The sequence below is a fragment of the Gekko japonicus genome, unplaced genomic scaffold, assembly GCF_001447785.1.
Source record: "Gekko japonicus isolate JY-2015 unplaced genomic scaffold, Gekko_japonicus_V1.1 scaffold2524, whole genome shotgun sequence".
Taxonomy (NCBI): domain Eukaryota; kingdom Metazoa; phylum Chordata; class Lepidosauria; order Squamata; family Gekkonidae; genus Gekko; species Gekko japonicus.
This window is the reverse complement of record NW_015161481.1, coordinates 204,965-230,913: the sequence shown is the minus strand read 5'-3', so window position 1 is coordinate 230,913 and position 25,949 is coordinate 204,965. Positions and strand designations below refer to the sequence as shown.

The 25,949-nt window shown below is 49.9% G+C and overlaps 1 protein-coding gene across 1 annotated transcript in view; it reads right to left on the bottom strand.

Moving 5' to 3' along the window:
- Positions 1 to 526: 526 nt before the first annotated feature.
- The window catches only part of QSOX1 (quiescin sulfhydryl oxidase 1), a 144,671-nt gene continuing 119,248 nt past the window's right edge, over positions 527 to 25,949 (bottom strand). The window contains exons 11-14 of the mRNA XM_015429156.1: positions 19,212 to 19,328; positions 16,724 to 16,868; positions 13,555 to 13,731; positions 527 to 2,832 (exon numbers count right to left, since the gene is read on the bottom strand). Of these exons, the coding sequence (XP_015284642.1) occupies positions 2,006 to 2,832; positions 13,555 to 13,731; positions 16,724 to 16,868; positions 19,212 to 19,328 (1,266 nt within the window). The 3' untranslated portion in view covers positions 527 to 2,005. The remainder of the gene's footprint in view (positions 2,833 to 13,554; positions 13,732 to 16,723; positions 16,869 to 19,211; positions 19,329 to 25,949) is intronic.

The window sequence follows — 25,949 nt, the reverse complement described above, 5'->3', positions numbered from 1 at the left end:
GGCCAGTTACCACCTCTTAACCTAGGTAGGTAGGCTGGTGTCTGAATGGGGGATTTGAACCTGGGATGTGCCAGATTGTAGTCCAACAGTAATCTCTACATCATGGCGGCTCACCCCTTATCTTAGTCCTGGAGGTATCGTTACCATTCCTCATCCATTTGGCTGGTGCTACTCCATGCCATTCTTAAGACCTCACTCTTTTATACTCTCCACCCAGGAAAGGAAGGACTGTGATCCAGCAGGGGTCTTACAGGCCCTCTACTACCTCTGGTTGTTCTGTCCAGTCAGAAGCCTTCCCAAATTCCAACCGTTGCTTGTTACTCACATACACAAGAAGGAGGAGGAGGAGGAGGAGGAGGAGATTGGATTTATACCCCGCCCTTCACTACCCAAAGGAGTCTCAGAGTGGCTTACAATCTCCTTTCCCTTCCACAGACACCCTGTGAGGTAGGTGGGACTGAGAGAACTTTCGAGAACTGCTCATGAGAGGACAGCTCTGAAAGGACTTGTGACTGACCCAAGGTCACACCAACAGATGCATGAGGAGGCGTGGGGAATCAAACCCGGTTCTCCCAGATTAGAGTCCGTGCTCGTAACCACTACGTCAAACTGGCTCAAAGAGTTGCGGTTCTCAAGGATACCTGACCTGTGCATTAGGACCAGACAGCCAAGTCTCTGTTCCAAGAACTGCCATCGAAAGAAGGCATTCCCCGCCCAGCCACCTTTGCTCGGTTTCCCTTCTTTTGTGTCCCGCTGCCCTGACAGAATCCTAGGAGACCGGAGGGTGGCAGGAGGAACAGGCACCTGGTGGGTCAAGGGCCAGGGCGAGAGGCAGGCAGGCAGGCAGGCAGGCAGGCTAGCTTGAGAATGGTCAGAAGAGAGAAGGGGAAACAGTTTGGGTTGGCGGCAGAAGCAGAAACGGAGGGAGGAGGGCAGCGTGAGAGAGCGAGGCAACAAATCGAAACCTGCTGCAATGCTGCAGCTATCCAGAGAGGGATTCCACAAGCTTGCACGTCTGTGCATCTGCAGCACGCATGCTCATAGGCACCTTGTGCTTTTTTAACCAGACTTGTAGCCAGTGAGGTGGGGGGGTGGGGTGAAGTTCTGTGTGTGTCTGAGAGAGAGAGAGAGAGAGAGCAGCTTTGAGCTCAGCACCCCTCCCATGCTGGCTCTGCTTAATACCGTTTCGCGATGGCTCAGAAGCTTCTGAATCCAGTTTTGTTTTTAAAAACAACCGTGTCCAGGAATCTCCCTGACTGACCAGTTTAGACGGTGCTTATGTTTCCAAATTCGGGATGGGCTAAAGTGGGATTCTTCGGGGTAGAAAGAGGGCTCACAGACACCTCGACACGCCTTGAAAACTTCAGCTTTGTGCCCACAAAGTGCCACGCTAAATAGTCTCTACTCTGGAAATAGCAGCTCTTTAAAAACGACAAGAGTTCTCCATCCAAGGAATAGTTCAAAGCAGCCACTTCGCTGCCAGTCCCAAACTGGCCACAGTGAAAACACCGACCAAAGCACCCTGATTCTCTGGAGGAGGATTATGCTACATACGCCTAGGGAGATCAGAATGATTCCGCCTAATTTTCCCAAAGAACAACCCCCCCCCCAGTAAGAATCTCCCTCTTGCTCAACAAAATCAAAATGGCCTGGAATAGGAACCCCCTCCCTTTTGACAGTAAAGTTGACTTCTCACTCTACAATTTGTGCTCTGGAACATGCGTGCAAATGCAAAATACACACCTTCTGTGCAATTGGGAAGGATCCTGGATTACTGACTTTGCACACAGAAGCGGAGACCTAATTCCGCTCTCCTGTGTGCCACACCTGTGTGTGTTTTAAAGCAAGCCGCAGCCAACGCAACTGACGTGGCACGTGTGCATCGCCGGACTCCCATTTTCTGCAGCCAGAGCACGAATTGTGGGTGAGAAGCGGGGGCGCCCACCAGGCAGTCGCCCCCCCCCCGTGCCTCCACCCTATCGACTGCAGCTTCCCGGCTTCTCTTTCAGGCCAACGGGAAGCCCGGGCGGCCCTTGCGGTACCGCATGCGCATACGGAAGAAAGTGTACATGCCCAACAGGCACATGGAGGAGAGGAGGTAGAGAACAACACACAAGCTGACATCCAGCCGAGAAAAGCCGACTCCCAGCAAGCGGAGCCATTGGCTCCTCCTCAGGGCGGCCCCGCCCTCCCCGCCCACTTCCTCCTCCATGGCCTCCATCATCTGCTGGGCTCCCAAGCCCTTGCGTTTGAGGCGTTCCCAGACTGCGTCGTGATCGAAAGACTGGTGGCGGCTCTCGTCCTCCACCAGCACCAGCCCCGTGTCCCTCCTGCTCCGCCGGTGTCCATCGCCGGCCTGGGCGGCCGCTTTCAAAGCTTTGCTCTTGTAGTGCTGCTCACTGAAGGAATCCAGATCGACGATGTCATCCTCCAGCTCTTTCGCCTTTGCGCTCTTGCCAAGCTTGATAATGCTTGGTCTCCGCAGCTCGGAACCACCTGACCGGTCTGAGCCGGATCGCCTTTTCTCCTCCCTCCCTTGTTCGGGTTTCTCGGTCCTCTCTTCAGCTCCTCGGGCGTCCTCCCCTCCTCCTCCTTCCTCCCAGTTTCCTTCGCTCTCAATGTTGCGCTCCTCAACCTCTCGACCGTGTCTCCCCCTCTCGAAGTTCATGTAATCCATGTAGACGTTGTTCCGTGAGAAGTGGGACTTGAAGAACCTCAAGATGGCCCTCTCATCCCACATGCGTCTCCCGTTGATGATTAATTGGCACGACCAACACAACATCTGGGGAGGCCACTGGATCTTGGGAAATCGGGGGTCGTCGCTTTGGGTACCTGAATAATAATAATGATGATGATGATGATGATGATGATAATGATAACAACAACAACAACAACAACAACAACAGTAATAAACAACAACAACAATCATTACTTGGTTTCTATACACTACTTTTCTCTACCTGAAGGAGTCTCTAAGCGGTTTACAATCGCTTTACTTTCCTCCAGCCACACAACAGGCACCTTGTGAGGTAGGTGGGGCTGAGAGAGTTCTGAGAGAGCTGTGATTGGCTGAAGGTCACCCAGCAGGTGTCGTGTGGAGGAGCGGGGGAATCAAACCTGGTTCTCCAGATTAGAGTCCCCCGCTCTTCGCCACGACACCATGCTGGCTCTCAGGAAAACCAAACTGAAGTTTAAGATGTTGTTATGAAGATAAAACAATGACCTTAAACAATGTTCTCTGTGGACTATGCTCAACCTGGGCAACAACTCACTTGGCTCTCATTCCCCCTGCCTTTAATCTGGAGAAATTAAAAACTTCATTTTATATGGCGTAATGGGGAGAATGCAGATAGAGTGTTTACATGGACACCCTCCCCCATAGCCACTGTAGTAAGGGGGACAGAACTATGCTCCATTTTTCAAAATGGCACAGGGCAACTTGCTGCCACACACCATTCCTCTCCATTTTATGCCCTGTAAAGGGCTTTTTGTTTTGTTTCCCAGCTAAGCCATGCAGTAGCATTACATGTAAGAAAAGGGAGGGGAAGGGGGGGGACTTTGCTGCGGGGGACTACCACTGAAATCATCACTTTTGACTAAGGTAGAGGGCAGCAGTGGCAGTTAGTAGTGTGTAGGCACTGTTTCTGTCCCTCTTGCTGCATATGCGATTGCGGGGCATGCTTTTGAACCCCTTTCTCAGATTGCAGATGCAGCCTTACATACCTGATCAAGTATCTCTATATAATAATCCTCTTAGCGTATTGGCCGTTTCCAGCTCTCCCATTGGCTGTGCAATGTGCTCCATCAGCCATTGGCCCGTCAGCTGCCACTCAAGAGTACTCGAGTGCCATTGGCTGGGTGCTGGGTCTGCTCCTCTTCCCCGCCCACTCCAGCCACTGTTCCCTTTCAGAATAACTGGCAAACAGCTCTCTTTCCTGACAAAGACACTTCTCCTGCTTGGCTCCTCTGTGAGATTAATTTTTCCCTCGGTGGCTGTTGGTAGGCAACCAAGCTTGGTTCTGTCAGTAAAAAGACAAAGAATGGAAACCCTTTGCAGGCCTTTGTGAAGAAGAAGAAGAAGAGATTGGATTTATACCTTGCCCTTCACTACTCAAAGGTGTCTCAGAGTGGCTTACAAACTCCTTTCCCTTCCCCTCCCCACAACAGACACCCTGTGAGGTAGGTGGGGCTGAGAGAGCTCTTGACAGAAACTGCTCTTTTTCAAGGACAGCTCATATCAGAACTACGGCTTGCCCAAGGTCGTCCAGCCAGGTGCAAGTGAAGGAGTGGGGAATCAAACCCGGTTCTCCCAGATTAGAGTCCGCGCACTTAAACACTACACCAAACTGGCTCATTGGGGCTAGGGTTGCAAACTCCAGGTTGGGAAATTCCTGGATATTCTGTGTCTAAGGAGGCCAGAGTTTGGGGATGGGAGAGGCCTCAACTGAACAGAATGCCATAGAGCCCACCCTCCAAAGCAGTTATTTTCTCCAGGGGGGGGAGAGATATGTTTTCTGGAGTTCAGTTGAGATACCTAGTGATCTTCAGGCTCCACCTGGAGGTTGGCTACCCTAGGCATAGCAGTTAGCACTTCAGAGCAGGGTCTGCCAGACCTAGGTTCTTGCTGTGGAAGCTGTGATTTTGGACCAGTCACAGGCTTTCAGTGTAACCCCCTCCCCCGCCGACTGCCAGCTTGGCCACTTTCCTGTCAGAATAAACTGTGAAAATTGCTAGGCAACCAAGCTTGGTTCTGTCAGTAAAACAGGGTTGTTATGCAAGTCAAAAGGGGGAGAGGAGAATGATGTAAGCTGCTTTGGTCTCCACTGCAGAGAAAACCTGTACTTTTCCTCCTGTGGAAGTATTGTTGCCAATTTCCAGGTGAGGGCTGGAGATCACTCAGAATTACAACTACTCTCCAGATGGCAGAGATCAGTTCCCCTGGAGAAAATGGTAGACTATGTGTCCTTATATCCTGCTGAGTTGGCCCCCCTATGACAGCCAATGTGACGTAGCAGTCAGGGCTTCAGAGCATGGAAGAGGCTGCAGGTGAGGAAGGGGAGACGGAAAGCTGAAGAGTGAAAGGCAGATAATGACAGGTTGATGCTTGGCTGGGAAGGATAGGGTTGCTAACTCCAGGTTGGGAAATTCCTGGAGACTTGAGGGGTGGAGCCTGGAGAAGGTAGGGTTTGAGGAGGGGTGGGACCTCAGACACGTACAATGCCATAGACTCCACCCTCCAAGCCAGCCGTTCCCTCCTGGGGAACCATTGCTGCCAATCTCCAGGTGGGACTGTTACTGTGATAAGTGCGCTAAAGTAAATAATGCAGTACTGCAAAAATCTGAAAATATATGCTGTTTAAATAAGTTAAAGTGATATGCATATATTTTCAAATTTTTGCAGGACTGCATTATTTAGTTTAGCGCACTTATCACAGTAACAATCCCTGTGTAGTATAATATCCATATACTGTGTACCATACTTTGCTTAATCTCCACGTGGGGGCTGGAGATCATCAGAATTACAACTACTCTCAAGGAGGGAGGGGGGAGGAGATAGAAAGCTGAAGTCAGAGGGGCAGATAAAGGTAGGTTGATGGTTGGCTGGAAGGGAGATAGGGTCGCCAACTCCAGGTTGCGAAATTTCTGGAGATTTGAGGGGTGGAGCCTGGAGAGGGTGAGGTTAGAGGAGGGGTGGGACCTCAGACAGGTACAATGGCATAGACTCCACCCTCCAAACCAGCCGTTCCCTCCTGGGGAATCATTGTTGCCAATCTCTAGGGGAGGGCTGGAGATCACTCAAAATTACAACTGCTCTTCAGGTAGCAGAGATCAATTCCTCTGGAGAAAATGGTGGACTCTGTGTCCTTGCTGAGGTTGCCACAGCAAATTGACGCTGAGTGCCCAAGGCTAGGGCACTCCCCCGGAGCCAGTTTCTAAAGCTTGTTGTATTTATTTCGACAATGGGCCTTATTCCTAGTATATAATATATCACATAAACACCTTCCCAGGCTAGCCCAAGCTTGTCAGATCTCAGAAGCTAAGCACGGTCGGCCTTGGCTAGTATTTGGAAGGGCAACCCCCAAGGAATACAAGGGGTGTAACATAGAGGCAAAACCACATCTGAAACATCTCTTGCCTTAAAAACAAGTCTAGTTTGCCACCTAGTGGTGCATAACGCTAAAAGAGCTAGAACTTCTGCCTGCCAGACAATCTTAGGATATCTTGGCTAGTCTACACATACTGCCATATGATGACAATGATGATGATGATATCATCATGTAAACATCTTCCCACAATCTTTGACCCACCAAGGGAGATCCGTGTGCAGAAGGGGACTTACGTGCAGGCATCTGACACAAGAGGGAAAAGACACTGGGATGCTCACCTGTAGGGGCCTGGACCACATTTTTGTGGTTCAGTTTGTGTTTCATGGCTGCACCATGAACTGGTTAAAATTTGTCACGAGCACTTTGTGCCCATTCCTACTCATCTGAGCCCCATCCCCAACTAGAAGGATGCACCATTTGCTACAAGTCAGAATGCTGATGCCTGTTAGGGTTACTAACTGTTGTACAAGGTCTGGTGTACGTGACTCAAACTGGGTCAGGGTCTAGATCAGCAGTCCTCACTCCAGTGCTCACGGAGAGCAGCACCTGCAACTGCCATCAACCAAGAGCCACGTGACAACCGTACCACCACCGCACTAAACACACACACACAACAAGACATAAGTACTGATTTTAAATGTGTATAACGATAACCTTTTTCGTTACCAGAGCACCTCTGAGCACGCAGGGGTGTCTCTCCCTGGCACCACTGTGGAATCCCCTAGCCACTCGTTCCTACCCCTTTTCTCTGGCACACCCCCACAAAAGCCCACAGATGCAAGGGCGATTTAACGGGGGGGGGGCCCTCCCTTTTCTTACCTGTAACGCTACAGCGTGGTTCAGCTGGGAAATGAAAAAAAGCCCAGCTAAGGATCCAAAACTTTGTAACGCCCTCCCCGCAGGGAGATTCATCCGTCTCTCTCTCTCCGGCTGTGTCTTTTGCCAGAAGGTGAAGCTTCTTTGTATAATACAGATATTGCTCTCCCATGAGGCAGTGCTCAAAATGGCTTCGCGCAACATTAAAAATCCCCAAACAGATGAGCTTTATCAGACCAACTTGTTTTTTCGTTAGTTAGTTTTTTAAGTGGGTAGCTGTGTTGGTCCATAGCAAAACTCAAAATCAAAAGTCAAGTAATCACTTTTGGTAAAGTTTCTTTTCCTTTGTTTTTTTAAATTATGCATTATGCTATTTCGGCTGCTCTTAACGAAAGACACTGCATGGCCCTGGGGTTTGGATCTCACTGTTTAAAGCGTTGCAAGCTTTGGGGCTTCTCTGCTCCTTAGCTAAAAAACAGATTCCCTGGCAGAAATGTGCCTATAGCTCTTTCCGGTATACAACATTCTTTACAGCAGTCATTCCCAGCCTTTTCAATATGGTGACTCACAAGTCGAAGCTGACTCGGTATGGTGACTCACGTAAACAAAACAAGCACGCACAAATCGATAAAACAGCAAAAGCCTCCAACCCACTTCCACAGGCTTCACACCCTACTTTTGGGTCACATGAAGCTGCCTTATACCGAATCGGACCATTGGTCCATCAGTGTCAGTATTGTCAGCCTTGGCCTGGATAGCCCAGGCAAGCCCGGTCTCATCAGAGCTCGGAAGCTAAGCGGGGTTGACTCTGGCAAGTACTTGGAAGGGAGACCTCCTTGGAATACCAGAGGCGGGAGGCGGGAGGACAGGCTTTATTCAGCCACCTCTCTGAATAGCCTGCAGTCCCCCAGTAGGGATCAATCATCAGAGGTCACTATGACTTCTAGGTGCACACACACCCATGAAAAATACAAAAAATACAAAAAAAGAGAGTCAGTATTGTCTATTCACACTGGCAGCAGCTCTCCAGGGACCCTGATAAGAGTTCTTTCATATCACCTACTATCTCATCCTTTAAACCAGAGATGCCAGGGATGACAACAACGACGATTTTAATTAAATTATACCCCACCCTATCCCACAAGTGGGCTCTGGCAGGCTTACAACATAAATTCCATAAAACAGTAGATGGCACAATAAATAACAACAACAAACCCTGTGCCTCATATCAAGTGGATATTGGTACCCCAGAAAGCTCTAGTGCCTAATAATCGGGTCATTTCCTGCGGGAGTGCACAGGAGTGGAGCTCCGGCAGTAAAGAGCCCAGGGGGTGGGCACATGCAACAAGCCTCGCCCCCTGCTCCCAGCAGCCCCAGGCCACAAGGAGCAAGAAGCAGACAGGTAGGTTGCATAGCCCACTCCAGACAGAAATCCAAAACAGTCCAGTGGCACCTTTAAGGCCAAGGTTTATTCAGGTACAAGCTCTCCCTCCTCTGCGAGGGCAGATCTGCACGTTCCCCCCCCCCAATAGCTAGCAATCCAAAACAGTCCAGTGGAGCCTGAGCGGTGGGTGTTGCCTTCTGACACACTTCCGGTGATGTCAGGGGTGTGTGGCATATGCAAATAAGTTATGCTAATGAGTTATGCTACTGAGCTCCTGCACCTCTTTGTCTACGAAATTACCCCTGATCAGTGGTATAGATGGAACAAGGTACAGATGGAACGCTCTGTCTGGGGCAAGTGATGTTCTTCTATTCTTGGTGCTGGAAGGGGCAACAGTGGGAGGGCTTCTGGAGTCCTGACCCCACTGGCGGACCTCCTGATGGCACCTGGGTTTTGTCCACTGTGCGACACAGAGTGTTGGACTGGATGGGGCATTGGCCTGATCCAGCATGGCTTCTCTTATGTTCCTAAGAGCAGAGGTCCATCAGTGGCTATTAGCCACAAGGTACCTGGGAACCTACACAGATGTACACAAGGATTCTGCTCCAGGGCCCCCCCCCCCCAAAAAAGGCAGCCGACGTTTTTAATTAAATCAGAGGTTGCTGCTAGGCTTTGACCACAGAGGGTGTGTGTGTGTGTGGGGGGGGAAGCTTCCACTCAGTTCTGTATAAACCCATTGGAAAGAGAAGCACAAATAAAATTACATGGGAAATGAGAGCACAGTGGCTAAGATTCAATGTGTGCACACAAGCCGGACGTGCCCTCCTGCCAAGCTACACAAAAGGGCCCTGTTCCAGTTGACACGAGATCTGCCTCGCTCAATTAGGCCCAAGGTCCATCAAGGCCAACCTGTTGTTCCCAGCAGCAACCTTTAGCCAGATGCCTGTGGAAGCTCACGAAGTGGGGTGGGGGGGCCTACTCCCCGTGCCCCGAAAGGTCTGATACTCAGGCAGCCTTGGAGGGATATCCAGTTCCACCCAGCTGGCCTCCTTACGATAGTCAGCGCAGATTTAAACGCTGGCCAAAAAAAAAAGCATACTTGGGAACTGCAGGGAATCGACGTCACAGCCACCTTTCTTCCCCTAAATCATGGGGGAAGGTTAGATAGAAAGTGCGAAGGTTGTATATTTTTATATGCGTTGACTTGCGTGCTTGTGGGCTCCTTTAACACCTATGACAAGAGATCTAGTGGCAACTGTCAGGGAAGGCTGACAGTCCAGTACATGTCTGGTCAATGCCCCATATGATGGCATCATGGCAGTGGGAGGGAATGTCAACTGTGACCAGTGTTCCCTCTAAGCTGAGTTAGTGTGAGCCAGCTCACAGTTTTTTAGCCTCCGGCTGACAGATTTTTGTCTCAGCTCAGGAAGGAGGGCTCCAGAGCAAACTAGCCAAATCACTCGCTCACAACTTTTAACGCCTGTAGCTCACAAAGTAGAATTTTTACTCACAAGACTCCACAGCTTAGAGGGAGCCCTGACCGTGACTGTCTGTCCACTGGTTCTCAGCACCCCCGTTGGTAGGGCTTTTTGTGCTGGAAAAAGAGGTGCCGGAACTTTCAAGAGGGAAACGAGGGAGAAGCACACAGGACTCTTTGAAACCCTCGTTAAAATCTTATTTTTTAAAATTCTAATATTTTTGTGATGTCACAAGGGACGTCCTGCTCCCCTGGTGCCCCTCATGAACTTGTAAAGTTTCCCTGAGCATTTTCTTTTCCACAAAGAGGTTCCGGAACTCTGTCCCGGCATATGCTCCCCCAGAAAAACAGCCCTGCCCGTTGGTCTAGCTTTGTGTTTTCAGACCGACGTGCGGTGAGGGGACTGTCAACATTCCTTCGCGACTGCTGACAACAGCCTCAATTGTTTCGGGAACGGACTCTACGCATGTCCTCAGGAAATGCTGAAGAGGATTTAATATGCTGAAAGTGGCCACTCTCCACCCCGGCCTTGAGTGAAGAAGCGAGGATGGGGGAAATCACATAAAAATAAATAAAGCTCGGCTGCATTCAAGGGTGTTGAAGTCCGTGCCTCAGCAAGGGGTGTGTGACTGTGTCCCAGGGGGGGTCGGGGAAGAGGGGACAAAGTGGAAACAATCCTTTTGATTGCTGGACTTGAAAAACGAGGCCCTCCCCCTCCCCTCATCTGTTAAGAGAAGTCACCGGCTCCTCCCTCTGTGGGAGGCAACAGGCCTGGGGGACAAGGGACCGCATCTGTGCATGACTGCCTGCGTGTGTGTGGGGGGGGGGGGGCAGAGAAAGAAAGCAACTTTAACTTTAATGTGAGCTGTCTTGGGAGGGGGGGTCCTCTCAGGGCACGTGTCTGTCGGCCTTTAGGAGACCCCAGGCCAAGAAGATTTAGTGGCTGCCTCCCTGGCACCGCCAGCTGCGTGTTCTTCTATTGTCAAGGCCCACCCAACGCCCTCCCCTCTCGTGACTCAACCTGCCTCCTTTGCCACAAAGAGGGAATAAAGGCACTCCACTCCGTTGACGTATATCTGTATTGTCCCATTCTGTTTGCGAAGCTTTGAGCTAGGTATTGTTTTTACAAGGTCTGCTTGCAAGACCTTAGACATGAACTCTTAAAATAATTCTGATCAAGCAGTATCTAAGTTAATGAAACCAGGAAAGGCAAGGGAGTTCAGGAGAACAGGAGCCGTTTGCTTCAACGGGACTGGATTTTAAGAAAATAAATGCTTTCCCCTTTTGTTCGCTGGCAGAAAAGTCACAAGCCAGACCAGAGCATCTCAGAGTCTGGTTTTATCATCTTCTCCCTCCTCACCCCGCCTCGTTATGCAGGGCCACAGACGCCGCCATCTGCTTCCGCAGGTGGCATTGCAACAAAGCCCCTTGCTGAGGAAAATGGGTGGTGAAACTTAATCAGGACAGCAACTGGAATGGCGAGCGGGGGGGGGGGGGGGGGGTCGGTGGCGGCAGCATCCGCAGATCGCAGCGGCATGAAGAGGAAGCAGAACGTGGTGGGGCCGAGACGGGTTTGTTATTTACTTATATGCCGCTTTCCCCAAATAAGATGAACAGGCCTCCAATTTTCCCAATGTGTTTTCAACACAAATGCTCTTCCTCAGGGGAAAGCATCTCACTATATGAAGTTTAAAAAACAAACAGGACGGTACTCATAAGGTTTAAACTGGCAGGAAGGTTGAGGGTGGGGATACTGGAGGGCACGTGACATTGCTGCATCACGTCCGGGAAGAACCTGGAAGTGACATAGGGTAGTTCTAGGTATCACCAGAAACACTATGGTTAAAATGACAGAATTTCTGGTGATTCCTAGAGCTACCCTACGTCACGTCCAGGTTTTCCCGGGAAGTGACGTAGCAATGTTGGGGACACGGCTGTCTTTCCACCCCACTTCGACCAGCTTAAAAAAAAAATCCTGCAGGAACCTAGTCTGAAATTTACAATTGTTGCTGTAGCCCATCTACTCTGGAGTAAGATGAAAGAGATGTTTTTCTTAAAGCTTTGCTTGTTAAGCCATTTGCACAGAGAAAGACCATTTAGGCTCAAAATGCAACAATAAATCTGAGAAAAACAGCTTGTTGGTGCTTTTACGTTGTTGTGTTCGCAACTTTTTGCCTTCCCTCCATATCATCAGTCTATAAGGCCCAGTTTGAGTATGATATTGGTAAGACATCCATCCCCATCAATGCGCCCTCTAAGCTGTGGAAGTCATGTGAGCAAAAATTCTACTTTGTGAGCTCCTGGCATTAAAGTTGTGAGTGCACGATTTGGCTACTGCATAGTTTTAGTTTGCTCTGGAGCCATCCTTCCTGAGCTAAGACGACAATCTGTGAGCTGGAGGCTAAAAAACTGTGAGCTAGCTCACACTAACTCAGCTTGGAGGGAACACTGATCCCCATGTGACTTTACATGGGATTGGCATTTTCTACAAAGCAGCTGTGGGTGTTTTGCTAGTGCACCAGAATATCTGCAACAGCCGCAGATCTCTGGCAGGGAAACTTATCACTCTTCACTGCTTAGCACAGGTCATAGCTCAACTAAAACAAGGAACACAGAGTCTATGCAAAGTGGCCCTGGAGGAAGCACTTTGCGCCTTACCAGCATCATGTTTAATATCAGGACTCGGGAGTAACAGGCCAAATGTTTTTTTCAACCCACCTTGAAGGACCAACATGTGCCACTGCTATGTCTTCAGGTGACACAAAGAAGAAAAATTCCCAAAGAAGTCCAGGAGGAGTCCATGCCACTGAAGCGTAGAGACTTTTGTATACTGTAAGGCTATGCTTAAACATTAGCATGACATGGCTGCCTATGTTGCTCCCACATTAGTCCAGACAACAGTGTGCATGTCTTGTCTTCAACCCACATGATTGGGGTAGACTGCATGGGTACGTACCATGTTAGTGGTGCTTCTCCTCACAGGGCTGCATGGGACCCATGACAACTACCAAAGCACTGATCTCCAACATGGAGCCCACGGGTACATAAGGGCCCACCAGAGGATTTCCTGCACCTGTCAGCTTCTTCCCCACAGCATCTTTCCCACAAAGGAAAGGGCCAATCCCAGCTTCCAGGAGAACTTAGAAACAACTGACTGGCTTTCAGCTTCCCAGCATTGTGAGACTGGCCTCCAGTATCCCATGGTAGCCATTTTCTGACTGTCTCTGGCTCTCCATGGAAGCCATTTTGCGGTGATGGCTGCTGCTTCAAAAATTCTAAAAGTGCCCACAGGTGCAATAAGATTGGGGACCCCTGAATCAAGGAAACATATAGACAGGGCCTAAACTTTCAGAAGACTACATTATCCTAATTCTTTCAAAAGTGCAGAAGAAGGAGGAGGAGGAAGAGGAGCAGGATTTATACCGCACCCTTCACTTGGGGTCTCATAGCGGCTTACAATTTCCTTCCTTTCCTCTCCCCACAACAGAGACTCTACGAGGTAGGTGGGGCTGAGAGAGCTCTGAGAGGACTGTTCTTGAGAGAAAAGCTCTGAGAGAACTTGTGACTGGCCCAACGTCACCCAGCAGCTGCATGTGGAGGAGTGGGGAATCAAACCTGGTTTCTCCAGATTAGAGTCCGCCACTCTTAACCATTACACCAAACTGGCTCTCTAAGTGAAACGACTGTTGTTGATTCCGGACAGCAGCCAAGGCTCTCCCGTGGTGCCCCACAAGAGCAGTCAGTGAGCCCCTTAGCAGCAAGGCCCTCACCTGCCAAACGAGCGTTGACTCGGTTGTGCCTTGACCAGAGCCAGAGAATGGCGCCATCTTTGTTCTTCACTCGGTGCATGGATTCTGCGGCCATGCCTTCAAAGTGATCCGCACACTCCCGGCAACCAAAGAAGTAATGGATGTATCCTCTCATTGTCGGAAGGACTTCAGACGGGGCTGGAGGACAAAGACAGAAAGAAGAGACAGTCCCGTTAATCAGACAGGAATTGACAAATGAGGGGAAATATAGATTTCATCTCGTTCAGAGTGGATTCGGACACCGTTTTCCTCTCCAAAGCACAGACCCCTCTGCTTTGCAGGAGGGGCAGTTGCACCCATGCCTTAACAGGGCACCTTACGCCACTCAATGGTACCAAAAGTCCCTACACTTCTGTGCCGTCCATACAACCAACTCAGGGACGAAGTAGTGCAGAAGAAGGCACGGTCCTCAGTGGAAAAGCAGCAAGAGGGGAAGGACCGCTGAAGCTGCCCCCCGACTGGCTTTAGGGAGAACATTTGCTGTGTCAAGCAGAACAGGAGCTCTGGGGAGAGGGCTTCGGAGGAAAAGCCGTGTGCGTGAGGGGGCCCCACATAATTAAGACTCCCCACCAATGCTCCCTCTCAGCTGTGGAATCTTGTGCGCAAAAATCCTACTTTGTGAGCTACTGGCACTAAAGTTGTGAGTGAGCAATTTGGCTACCGCATAAATTAGTTTGCCCTGGAGCCATCCTTCCTGAGCTAAGACAAAAATCTGTGAGCCGGAGGCTAAAAAACTCTGAGCTGGCTCACACTCACTCAGCTTAGAGGGTACACTGCTCCCCACTACCACCTGCTATTTCTCCAATGAAAATCACTTCCCATCTTCTCTTTGGCATACTTTTGGTCCTCCTTGGAGAATAAACTGAGCTGGCAGGGTGGCCAGTATAGCAGAGAAATACTTTACAGCTGGAATAGGCGACTGCTGTTTAAGCACACATAAGAGAATGCAGCCAGTAGGCTTAGATCCGGTCTGGCACCCTCGCCCCTGGCTTTTATTACCGTTTGTTTGTTCTTATGTGCGTGCATGTTGTTTTCTTCTGCAAGGGTCTCAAAACATATTTAAAAAACCAAAAAATGGGGGGGGCTTTCAACCCTGATAAACTAGGTAAGAAGAAGAAGAGGAGGAGGAGGAGGAGGATGATGAAGAAGACATACTTGGATTTATCCCCCGCCCTTCACTACCCAAAGGTGTCTCAGAGTGGCTGACAAACTCTTTTCCCTTCCCCTCCCCACAACAGACACCCTGTGAGGTAGGTGGGGCTGAGAGAGCTCTTACAGAAACTGCTCTTTTTCAAGAACAGCTCTTATCAGAGCTACGGCTTGCCCAAGGCCATCCAGCCAGGTGCAAGTGGAAGAGTGGGGACTCAAACCCAGTTCTCCCAGAGCAGAGTCCGTGCACTTAACCACTACATCAAACTACACCAAAGAGGCCAAAACACATTTGGTTTAAAACGGATGTTTTAAGTATTATTTTTATAAATATTTATTTATTACTTTACAGCATTGTTGAACCTGTTGAAACCCATTAGAATTTATACATACACACAAACACAAATGTATGCACACACACATATATAAGTAACTGAATGGGGGGGGAGAAATGCATTTGTGCACCCCTCAAAATCTCTCACACTGGGTGCTAAAGAGACAGAGAAAATCAAAAGCGTAACCAAAGACACTCGACATATTCGTGGGATTTTGAACTGTCCCCCCCTCCAACTGGATCTTAATAATTTATTGATACTGCTTATTGTTTTATTGAAATTTATTATATTTGTATGAGAATCATAGAATCATAGATTTGGGAGGGATCTGAGCGACGCATTGCGTCACATCCTGGCGACGGCGGGTGCAACGCGTGTCGCCGTCCCCGCGGCAGGGATCCTGTGAAGACATGTGGATCCCCCGCCGCCACTTGGTAAGCCTAGTCAAACCGACCTAGAGAAAAATGGCTTCCTGACCCCAAAGTCGTGATCAACATTTCCCTGGGTGTGTAAGAAAGGGCAAAATAACACAAAACAACCATTATGTTGCTATATTGTGGTTGTGTATTGTTGTATCCCGCTCTGAGCCTTGCTGTGCAGGGGAGGGTGAGCTAGAAATTTAAATAAATGAATAAAACCCCTGTCTTCCAGAGGAAACCCCCCCCCCCAGCAATACTGAATATACAAAAAGTCCTGGGCGTGACCCCACCTGCCTCACAGGGTGTCTGTTGTGGGGAGGGGGAGGGAAAGGAGTTTGTAAGCCGCTCTGAGACACCTTTGGGTAGTGAAGGGCAGGGTATAAATCCAATCTCTTCTTCTTCTTCTTCTTCTTCTTCAATACTCACCAGTGGTTTGACTCTATATAAGACAGCTTCACGCGTTCTCTGATCATTAAAAAAACAAGGCTGGAATACTGACCAGGATTCAGGCCAGTACAGGATATTTGCTTGAATGAATCACGGACCAGGGAGTGAAGCAAAGCAAACAAGAATCAGAACACCACCAGCCAGTGTCTTCTGAGTGGCAGTTCTTCCGGCCAAACACTAAAGGCGGGCATTTTAGAACGTTGGTCCCCACTATCCAATTATTATAAGGGAGAGATTCCAGTACTAAACAACACATGTACAGCTTGTGTCAGGAATGGCCGTCAGTATAAGGGCCTCTGACTTGTAGTGAAATCAAACATCCCCACCAATGAGCTGGAGCCAATGATTATAGTTTGCACGCACGGGCAAAAAGCGAGCAAGCGGGCACAGCGAAAAGCCGTTACTTTCCCAGCCGAGTAAATGCAGCTGGAGACTACAAGGTCAAGCCCGAGATAGCGCACACAATCTGGACAGGGAAGAGCTGAGACGGAAGAGGAGAATACCCCCTCCACATTCCAGATCCATGACAGGGCCACCTGACACAGTCAAGACTGAAACCAACAAGAAGGAATCAGGAAGAGGTACAGACGAAAAAGACTTCCTCACTTAAGTTCCAGTGGAAGGTCGCACAAGAACTGTGCAGATAGGTCAACGGTAAAGCCAAGACCGGTCCATAATGGCCGATTTAGGATGCGACTCCAGAACTCTGTGATCGACACTCTCTGGTAGTTGGGATCTCAAGTTTCAACATACAGATAGCCAAGAAGGTGTTTTACTTACAGGTAAACCTGGGGCTCTGCAAGGCTTCCTGCACCGTGAGGAAGTGGAAGAGAGTCCAGAGCGAGCACGGAAAACCTCGGAACTCGGGCTTGCTTCCTTGGCAACCCACCCAGTTCGGGGTCTCTGGCAGCCTGGCGTAAGGATGCTGGAAAACAGGGCAGAGAAAAGCGGTCCTGGTACATCGGAGGGTGCAGAGGAAAACATCTTACGGAAATTTAAAACAGTTTACCCAGTTGATTTTCAGGATAGCTCTGAAGGGGGGGGGGGGCAGAATGAATGGTGTTAAATATCCATCAATGATCATATCATGGAATGTAATCCATGGGAAGTGAGATGCCAGGGGCATTTTAGCTCTAAGTCTCTTCTAGCCCTGATCTGGGTGGCCCAAGCTGGCCCAGTCCTGTCCGATCTCAGAAGCTAAGCAGGGTCGGCCCTGGCAAGTAGCTGGATGGGAGGCCCTCCAAGGAGTACCAGGGTCGCGACACAGAGGCAGGACAGGGCAAACCCACCTCTCTGAAACATCTCTTGCCTGGAGAACCCTACAAGGTCGCTGTAAGTCGGCTGTGACTTAAAAAAAATTTTTTTAAATAATTTTTATTTTTCCAAAATCAATAAAACAAGTATAACATACCAAACATGTTTCATACAGTTTCTGAAATACTCAAAAAATTCAAGAGTCCTCAGGAGGTGGATAAAAATGATCAACCATTCAAATATAGAGATTAAAAGGCAATTCGAACGCAGAGAATTAGAAATACAACAAACTGTGATAATATGGGGGTTTTGGGACAACTTCCTTCTCTACCAGGTATTCTACAACCGCGAACCAGACCGCCTGGAAAGTTTTTTGATAACTGCTTGTGTTTGAAACCCCTTGTGTGTGGGGGGGTGTCTTACCATAGACAAAGTGTTCCCATAGTTTATTATGCCATTGTGGAATAGCGGGGGGTAGCGTATCTTTCCATTTTGGGGGCTATGCATAATCTGGCAATCGCGACTAAAGTTGATATCAAAATGTGTCGTGTTCTGTCTTCAGGGGTATGACTTGACGACACTTTCTACCACCACCTCATTTAAAAGTAAAAATGGTTAATCTTAATTTGGAATGCGTTATTCCAATTGTCATACCTCAAGGAGATACTACGTAAGCAAAATCTCCTGGGGTATACTGTTGATGTGGCCTCAATCCACTTGAGAAAACACTGAGGCCCAACAGACCTGAATCCCTGCAATAACTAACAGTGCATCCCGGAATAGACTTCATAACCCTCTGCGCTGCACAGGGACACTCCACAGGAGACCCTTAGGCATGCCTTCGGCACACGAAACGGTATGGGAAGACTCAGGCGGGTAGCCGTGTTGGTCTGAAGCAGCCGAGCAAAGTTGGGGTCCAGGGGCATCTTGGAACAAGACTTTGTCGGTCTTAAAGGTGCCGCTCGACTCAAACTTTGTTGCGGTATGGAAAGAGTTCCCTGGAAATGGAAAACCACCAGAACTGGAAAAATGGAAGGAAAAGATGCATGATTTTATGGCGGGAGAGAGTTTCTTGTTCAACCCGGAAGAGATCAGGGCCCTGCGGGACCTTTTACGGTTCCGCAGGGCCCACAAGAGGGAGCTCTTCCACCAGGCTTTCTCCTAGGGGGGCCCATCAAACACCGAGGAGTGTCCCTGTGCCCTGGGCCTTACCACCTACAGCCTGCGCGGCTACACAAATAAGCCGAACAAACCGAGCTGGTGAGAATACCATCAGGACTGTATCACCATCTAAGTAAATACTACCAGGGGTCATTTCCTGCAGGAGCTCACAGGAGCGGAGCTCTGGCAGTAAAGAGCTCAGGGGGCGGGCACATGCAACAAGCCCCAACAAATCCACATAAAATAATTTAAAACATTTTAAAACATTATAAAACAATCAGAGAATCATAAAGTGCCAGTAACAGTAATCATTCCATCCTTAATCGAGATGGCGTGCTAGATGATGTAGTTTCCAACTCCGTGTTCTTCTGGCGTCACGCGATGGTTTGTCTCGATCTCAGGGTTGGGGCCGGTCATTCCATCCTTAATCGAGATGGCGTGCTATATGATGTAGTTTCCAACTCTGTGTTCTTCTGGCGTCACGCGATGGTTTGGCTCGATCTCAGGGTTGGGACCGGTCCATAACCACAGATGTTGGTGGTGGCTCCTAGTTGAAAGCTTGATCTCTTCCGGGAGCTCATTCCACCAGTATGGAGCCACGACTGAAAAGGCCCTGGCCCTGGTAGTGGCGAGCCTGGCGTCCTTGGGGCCTGGGAGGGCCAATCGGTGTTGTGTAAAGGGCTTTAAAGGTGAGTACCAGCACCTCGAAGCGAATTCGGTATGAAATTGGTATGCTATACATTCGGTGTGCTATAAATAAATAAATAGTACCAGCACCTTGAAGCGAATTCGGTATTGGTATGCTATACATTCGGTATGCTATAAATCAATCAATCAATCAATCTCAGGGTACCTCTCTTTTATTCCTCAGAGCTTCCTCCCATTCACTCTGCGTAACGTTTGTCCTCGGCCTCAGCCAATTGTCCAGGCTCCGAAGGTAGTTCATGACCACGAGGCGTCCAGGGAAATACTGGCATCACAATGCAAAGAAACAAAGCAAGAGGATTAGCTGCGAGGGCCAGCATGGGAGAGCCGGGTTCCAATCCCCATTCCGCCACGAAAGCTCACCGGGTAGCCTTGGACCCGTCGCAATCTGTCTCAGCCTGGCCTACCTGAGAGGGTTATTGTCGGGAGGATGACACGGAAGAGGGGAGAAAGACGGGGGTTTGCCGCTTGGGGTCCTCACTGACTCGAAAAGTGGCACATAAACAAAACAAACTTCCATGGAAGAGACTGATGACAGAGTCAAGCTCTGGAGACTGAACTCAGAATAATGTAGCCGGTGCGGAAATAAGGTCCTTGAGAATCTGTTTTCTTTTTCTTTTAACTCAAACCATGAAATCCTCAGAATTCCCTCTGCCCACAGGCAGGGATATGGGACCATGGAACAAGTGGGGCACGATGGGACCTGTTGCAGTGGTCAGTGTGCCAGGCAAGAAGAAGAACCTCACTGACTCGAAAAGTGGCACATAAACTGCTGACAGAGTCAAGCTCTGGAGACCGAACTCAGAATAATGCAGCCGGTGCAGAAATAAGGTCCTTGAGAATCTGTTTTCTTTTTCTTTTAACTCAAACCATGAAATCCTCAGAATTCCCTCTGCCCACAGGCAGGGATATGGAACCATGGAACAAGTGGGGCATGATAGGACCTGTTTAACCACGGCTTGCCCAAGGTCATCCAGCCAGGTGCAGGTGGAGGAGCGGGGAATCAAACCCGGTTCTCCCAGATTAGAGTCCACACACTTAACCACTACACCAAATGGGCAAGTATCTGGAAGACTCCCCAGATCTCCACACAGCCATGAAGCTCACTAGGCAAGTGACCTTGGTCCAGTCACACCCTCTCGGCCTAACCTCCTTCGCAGGATTATTATGAGGACAAATGGAGACGGGAGAAACGCTGCTCTGATCTGCCAGAGAAGCCACAAAGACAACAGGGGCCGGCCGGCCTGCCTGCCTCCACAGTGGTGCTGAGGGAAGGCAATCCCTAAGGTGTCTCAGAGCAGCTTACAAACTCCTCTCCCTTCCCCCTCCCCACAACAGACACCCTGTGAGGTCGGTGGGGCTGAGAGAGCTCTTGGCAGACTCTGCTGTTTTTTAAAGAACAGCTCTTATCAGAACTACGGCTTGCCCAAGGTCATCCAGCCAGGTGCAAGTGGAGGAGTGGGGAATCAAACCCGGTTCTCCCAGATTAGAGTCCGCGCACTTAAACACTACACCAAATGGGAAGACTCCGCAGATCTCCACACAGCTATGAAGCTCACTAGGGACCAACCCATCACACCCTCTCAGCCTAACCTCCTTCGCCGGATTATTATGAGGACAAATGGAGAAGGGAGGAAACGCTGCTCTGATCTGCCAGAGAAGCCACAAAGACAACAGGGGCCGGCCGGCCTGCCTGCCTCCACAGTGGTGGTGAGGGAACGCGATCCCTATAGCTCACCTCAGAAACACAAAAATCAGTACTGAGAACTCCTCTCAAATGAAATCTTGTAGGGACCATGACCAACCTAAGCCACAAGGTGTAAAGATGGCAAGATCCTATACCATTCTTCACTTTTTCATTTTGTCACCACCTTTATTTCTTTTTGGGACACACCACGCCTCTGAGGGGATTCAAAATGCCTCAGGAGAGCAGGGTTTCTCCACTAGGGTCCCTGCCTGATGGAGAACAACTGAGAGCGCCGTTTCCCCCCCCCCCCATTCTTGCATAGGTAAAGGCAAAGGTTCCCTTGCTCAAAAGCCAGTCGAATCTGACTCTAGGGTTGCGGTGCTCATCTCCATTTCAAAGCCGAAGAGCCAGCGCTGTCCGAAGACGTTTCCGTGGTCATGTGGCCGGCATGACTAGACACCAAGGCGCACGGAACGCTGTTATCTTCCCACCGAAGTGGTACCTATTTATCTACTTGCAATTTCTGGCTTTCGAACTGCTAGGTTGGCAGGAGCTGGAACTAGAGACGGGAGCTCACCCCGTCTTGCGGCACCCGGGTCTTGAACTGCTGAACTACTGACCTTCCACAGCCTGCAGTTCAGCGTCTTAACCACTTGAGCCACCGCAGCTCCATTCTTGCATACCCCCACTTTTTCAAGGTATTCACAGGGAAGGGCCTCTTCTCATCTCCACGGCACAGTGGTTGGTGTACCAGGGAATGAACTGGGCTCTGGTCAGTGGGAAAGAGAATCTGTGCGCAACTGCTTCCACTGTCCAGGACACCTCCTTTTGACAATGACCAGAGTCACCCACCATTTCAGCAAGAGTCTCCTCCAAGGTCCATGAAACCCCATCAGCTTCTGAGGGTGGGCCCACCTATCTAAACTCCCACCTCTGTATAAGTTTAAAACCCCCGTAGGCCTAAAACTCATCTGTGACGAGGGAAGCCGGCTTGCAAATCGTTATTCACCTCAGTCAGCGGAACAAAACTGCACAAACCTACTTCATCTCTAGGACATGAAACTCTCTGGGGTTACCCCATGGTTGTCATGGAAGCCACAAATCCCTGAACTGCTCTTGATATGGGGGGCTTTGGCACAGTTGCTGGCACCCCCTTCCCCATTCTAAAAGTCTGGGAGTCCTGAACACTAGGCCCAAGACCAACTTCTGTCAGCAGAGCCACCGGGATAGACAGCAGACCAAAGAAATCTCTGGCACGTCCTGCTTGAATGACACCAGATACTAATGCTCAAAATTAAGTATGCTGAATGGGAAACCTGGAAATGGAGACAGAATTGACAGATCACAGGAGCGACCAACCCCCTGCCCTGGCCTATCAAATCTATCTTGACTCTGGTACAAAGAATATAACACGTAAACTAATTATCAAGGGCCACGTCCTGAAGCAGAACTCGGCAATGCAAGCCAAGAAACCCTGCAAGAATAGTCAAACACTGCAACTTTGTTGTTATCACCGGAAATAGTCTAGTACACCTTCCCGATTTCCCCCCACAAGTGTGAAAGTCGAACACTCCTTTAAAAAGATGCAGTGGATAGCCCTACCTAGCTCCAGCGAAGGAGACCCTAGATCTTGGAGTGCCGCATACCCCAACCCCTCAGTGTCAGGTTTCTGGGTCTCGAGCTACCCTGCTCCCCATTCCACAAGACCCCAATGATCAGAAGATGGGCTGCTGGCCATTTAAGTTAGGAAGTCAGCACCAAAGACCAGAATCCTCCCAGGCCCTAGAACTCAGGTCCGAGGGCCGATTCCAGGCCAGGGCCTGCAGCATCGCTCTCCTCTCTATGGGAAATCACTGGCCCATCACCAGGTTGCCACTCACTCTGCTCCAGGAAACATTTCTCCCGCTGCTGGGGTCAAAACTCAAACCCAGGTTCCCAAAAAGTGCGGAGGATCCGCACAAGCGACCTGCTTCCTTCCCGCTAGTTCATCTATTGCTTTTCCAATGGGCTGCGTGTGGTATTCCTGTCCGAATTTATCTCAGCGACTGTGTGCTAATACCGGCAGATCCTCCATCCCCCCCCCTCATCCCTCCTCCCTTTTGTATTCAAGATGCTGCTGTAGCAAAACAAGCCGGTCCCTGCGGGCCAACAGCCAAGATCCAAATCTTGATCGTAACTCCAAAATAGTCTCCAAGGAACGCGTAAAGCTACTTTGACAATAAGTCAACTCAAATCCGATTAGCATCAGCACTTTAAAACCACAAGCACTCCAGGGAGGGGGGGGGGGAGAGCGACACACAGAGAGGGGGGGGATACACGGCCCAGGAAGAGAGACAAGCAAAGTGAGAAAATGACAGGCCGAGGGGGGGGGCGGGGAGGCTGAAGGGGGTAGGACAGGAGGGGAAGAAATCAGGAAAATTGATCGGGAGGACGGATAAAAGGAAAAGAGGTTTAAGAGCCCTCTGTTATTAATGGACGCACCTGCTATGTTACCCAATTAGCAAGAGCAAGCAGTTCTCAATAGGAGGGGAGGCCGCTGGCTTCCAACACTGGCTTTTCCATTAGGGAAAGGAATTTTTTCTCCACGCCTTTCCTAAAAGAGGGTGCAGCCCAAGACAATCAGTATAGGACAGGGGTGACTGGGGGGCTCCAGCCAGGTTCTGGGAGGCCCAGGTTCAGTCCCCCAACTCTGCCATGAAACTCTGTGGGTGACTGTAGGCCAGTCACTCGCTCTCTCTCTCTGCTCACGCTACCTGACAGGGTGACTGTTGCGAGCAGGATGAGGGGCCCGGCGGTGGACCTGAAAGGCCGGCGGGAGTGCAAGGAAGCCCCGCGAAGTCCCTCCTTGGCCCCAGGCAGGCAAAGGTGGGGAGAGGCAGGGAGGAAGCAACTTACCCTCCCTCTTCTCCTGCCTCCTCCTCGCTGAATGAGGGCCGAAAGCGGGGCGGCCGGAAGCAGGGGGCGGGGCTTCATAATGTGCCCCGCCCCCCGTACCTCACCCAGGGGAACTGCGATCCCCCACGTTCCCCCCCGAAATGACCTCTGGTTGCGAGGGTAAAAAGGAGGAGGGAAGGGGAAAATAAGGTCATAAGCAATGCTCCCTCTAAGCTGTGGAGTCTCGTGAGCAAAAATTCTACTTTGTGAGCTACAGGTATTAAAGTTGTGAGCAGGTGATTTGGCTGCTGCATAAATTAGTTTGCTCTGGAGCCCTCCTTCCTGAGCTAAGATGAAAATGTGTGAGCTGGAGGCTAAAAAACTGTGAGCTGGCTCACACTAACTCAGCTTAGAGGGAACACTGGTCATAAGCCTCTTTGGGTCCCCATTAGGGTTGTCATTCCCCTGGTGGGGCCACGGGATCCTCCGAGAAGCCCCCTCCGGGTGCCACCGGTGTGATGATGTCACCCAGGAGTGACATCATCGTGTTTCCAACAATGGGGGTGACACTCTGTTTTGGGCAGAACTCTATCGTTTTGAGGCCAAAAAAACCCATAGAGGTTTGCCCAAAACCAAGAGCGTCACCCCCAACGGCAGAAACGTGATGCCATCGCTTCCGGGTGACGTCATTGCCGCCTGAAGAACTCAAGTAAGGATTGGGAGTCTCCCCGCTGGCAGGCAGGTGGAACCTGGCAACCCTCGTCCCCATTAGAGAGAGAAGCAAGGTAGAAACAAAACAAAACAAAAAAGAGACGCAGGGAGAGATCCAAGGACTCCTGTGCCCAAAGATCTCTTTTGCATTTCACACTGGATCAATGTGAGCCAGTACTGGGAAACGACGTGCCCAATCAGACTGGGGGACAGCAATCTGTTAGCCTCACGTCGTCTACTCCGGCATATGCCTCCCCCTCATCCCATCCTGCCCAGCTACACAAGATCTCTTAAGTGGTTAAGGCAGCTATTGAACGTGTTAGGATACATGAAGTGCCTGCTACTGGCCCTCCAGACCTTGACAGTTTCTTTGGGATGCACAGCAGCCGAGCCCCAAAGGAAAGTACGTGAAGGGGGAAAAGCAATGTTTGGATGGGAGAAAAATTGAAGAAATGCATAAAGCGTTAAGGAGTTGGATACTACCGTAGTAGCTTATTGCCACCTAGTGGCCAAAACCCAGCAGAACAACTTTGAGTGGGCACAAAATTGCATTTCCCAGACAGCTTATGCTTTTCCAGAGAGGTAATTCTGCATAGAAAGACACACAACACAAATAGGAGTCTTATGGTGCCCTAAAGACTATTTATTGTGAAAGAAGTGTGGACTCTGACCCACAATGTATGAAGTATTCTCAGGAGGCAAACTGTATATTATACTTGTGGCACAGACACATAGAGAGTGAAAAACTTGTAAACAGTGCTGCCCAAAGGTGGGGAGACGCATAAAGTCTAAAGAGAGCCAGTTTGGTGTAGTGGTTAGAAGCGCAGACTCTAATTTGAGAAAAACGGGTTTGAGTCCCCGTGCCTCCACATGCAGCTGCTGGTGTGACCTTGGGTCAGTCACAAGTTGTCTCAGAGCTGTTCTCTCGAGGCCCCACCTACCTCACAGGGTGTCTGTTGTGGGGAGGGGAAGGGAGAGGAGGCTGTAAGCCGCTCTGAGACTCCTTCAGGTAGTGAAGGGCGGGGTATAAATCGAATCTCTTCTTTTCTTCTTCTATTTCTATGTGGAGCTTAGATTTATAATGCACATATGGTTTGCAAGCCTTTGAGCTTTGCAAACCAACGTCACGGACTGCACCACTTGCGCGTCACGGCTTTTTTGTTCCCACTGTTTCCACATTTCACTGTACCACTGAGTGTGTGTGCAGTACAGTCACGCAAGCAGTACGCCTCTTCCTCATCGTCCCGTTTTCTTCTAATGAGGCTGAGTCAGCAGAACAGGGCCACCTACACTCAAAACCCACCTCCCCTTTTCTGTTTTTGATCACAAAGGGCTTCAAGCCACATGAACGAGAGAATGTACTTTCTACTGAGCTTATTCTATTTTGTCTCATTTCTGTCCAGAGATCAGGGGTCGTTTCGTAGAAAAAGAGCTAGGGGAACTCATTAGCATAACTCATTAGCATATGTCACCCCCCCTGACATCATCGGAAGTGTGTCATAAGGCCACACCCCCTGACATCACCGGAAGTGTGTCATAAGGCCACACCCCCTGACATCACCGGAAGTGTGTCATAAGGCCACACACCGCCGCCGGCCTTGCAGCTCCACTGCC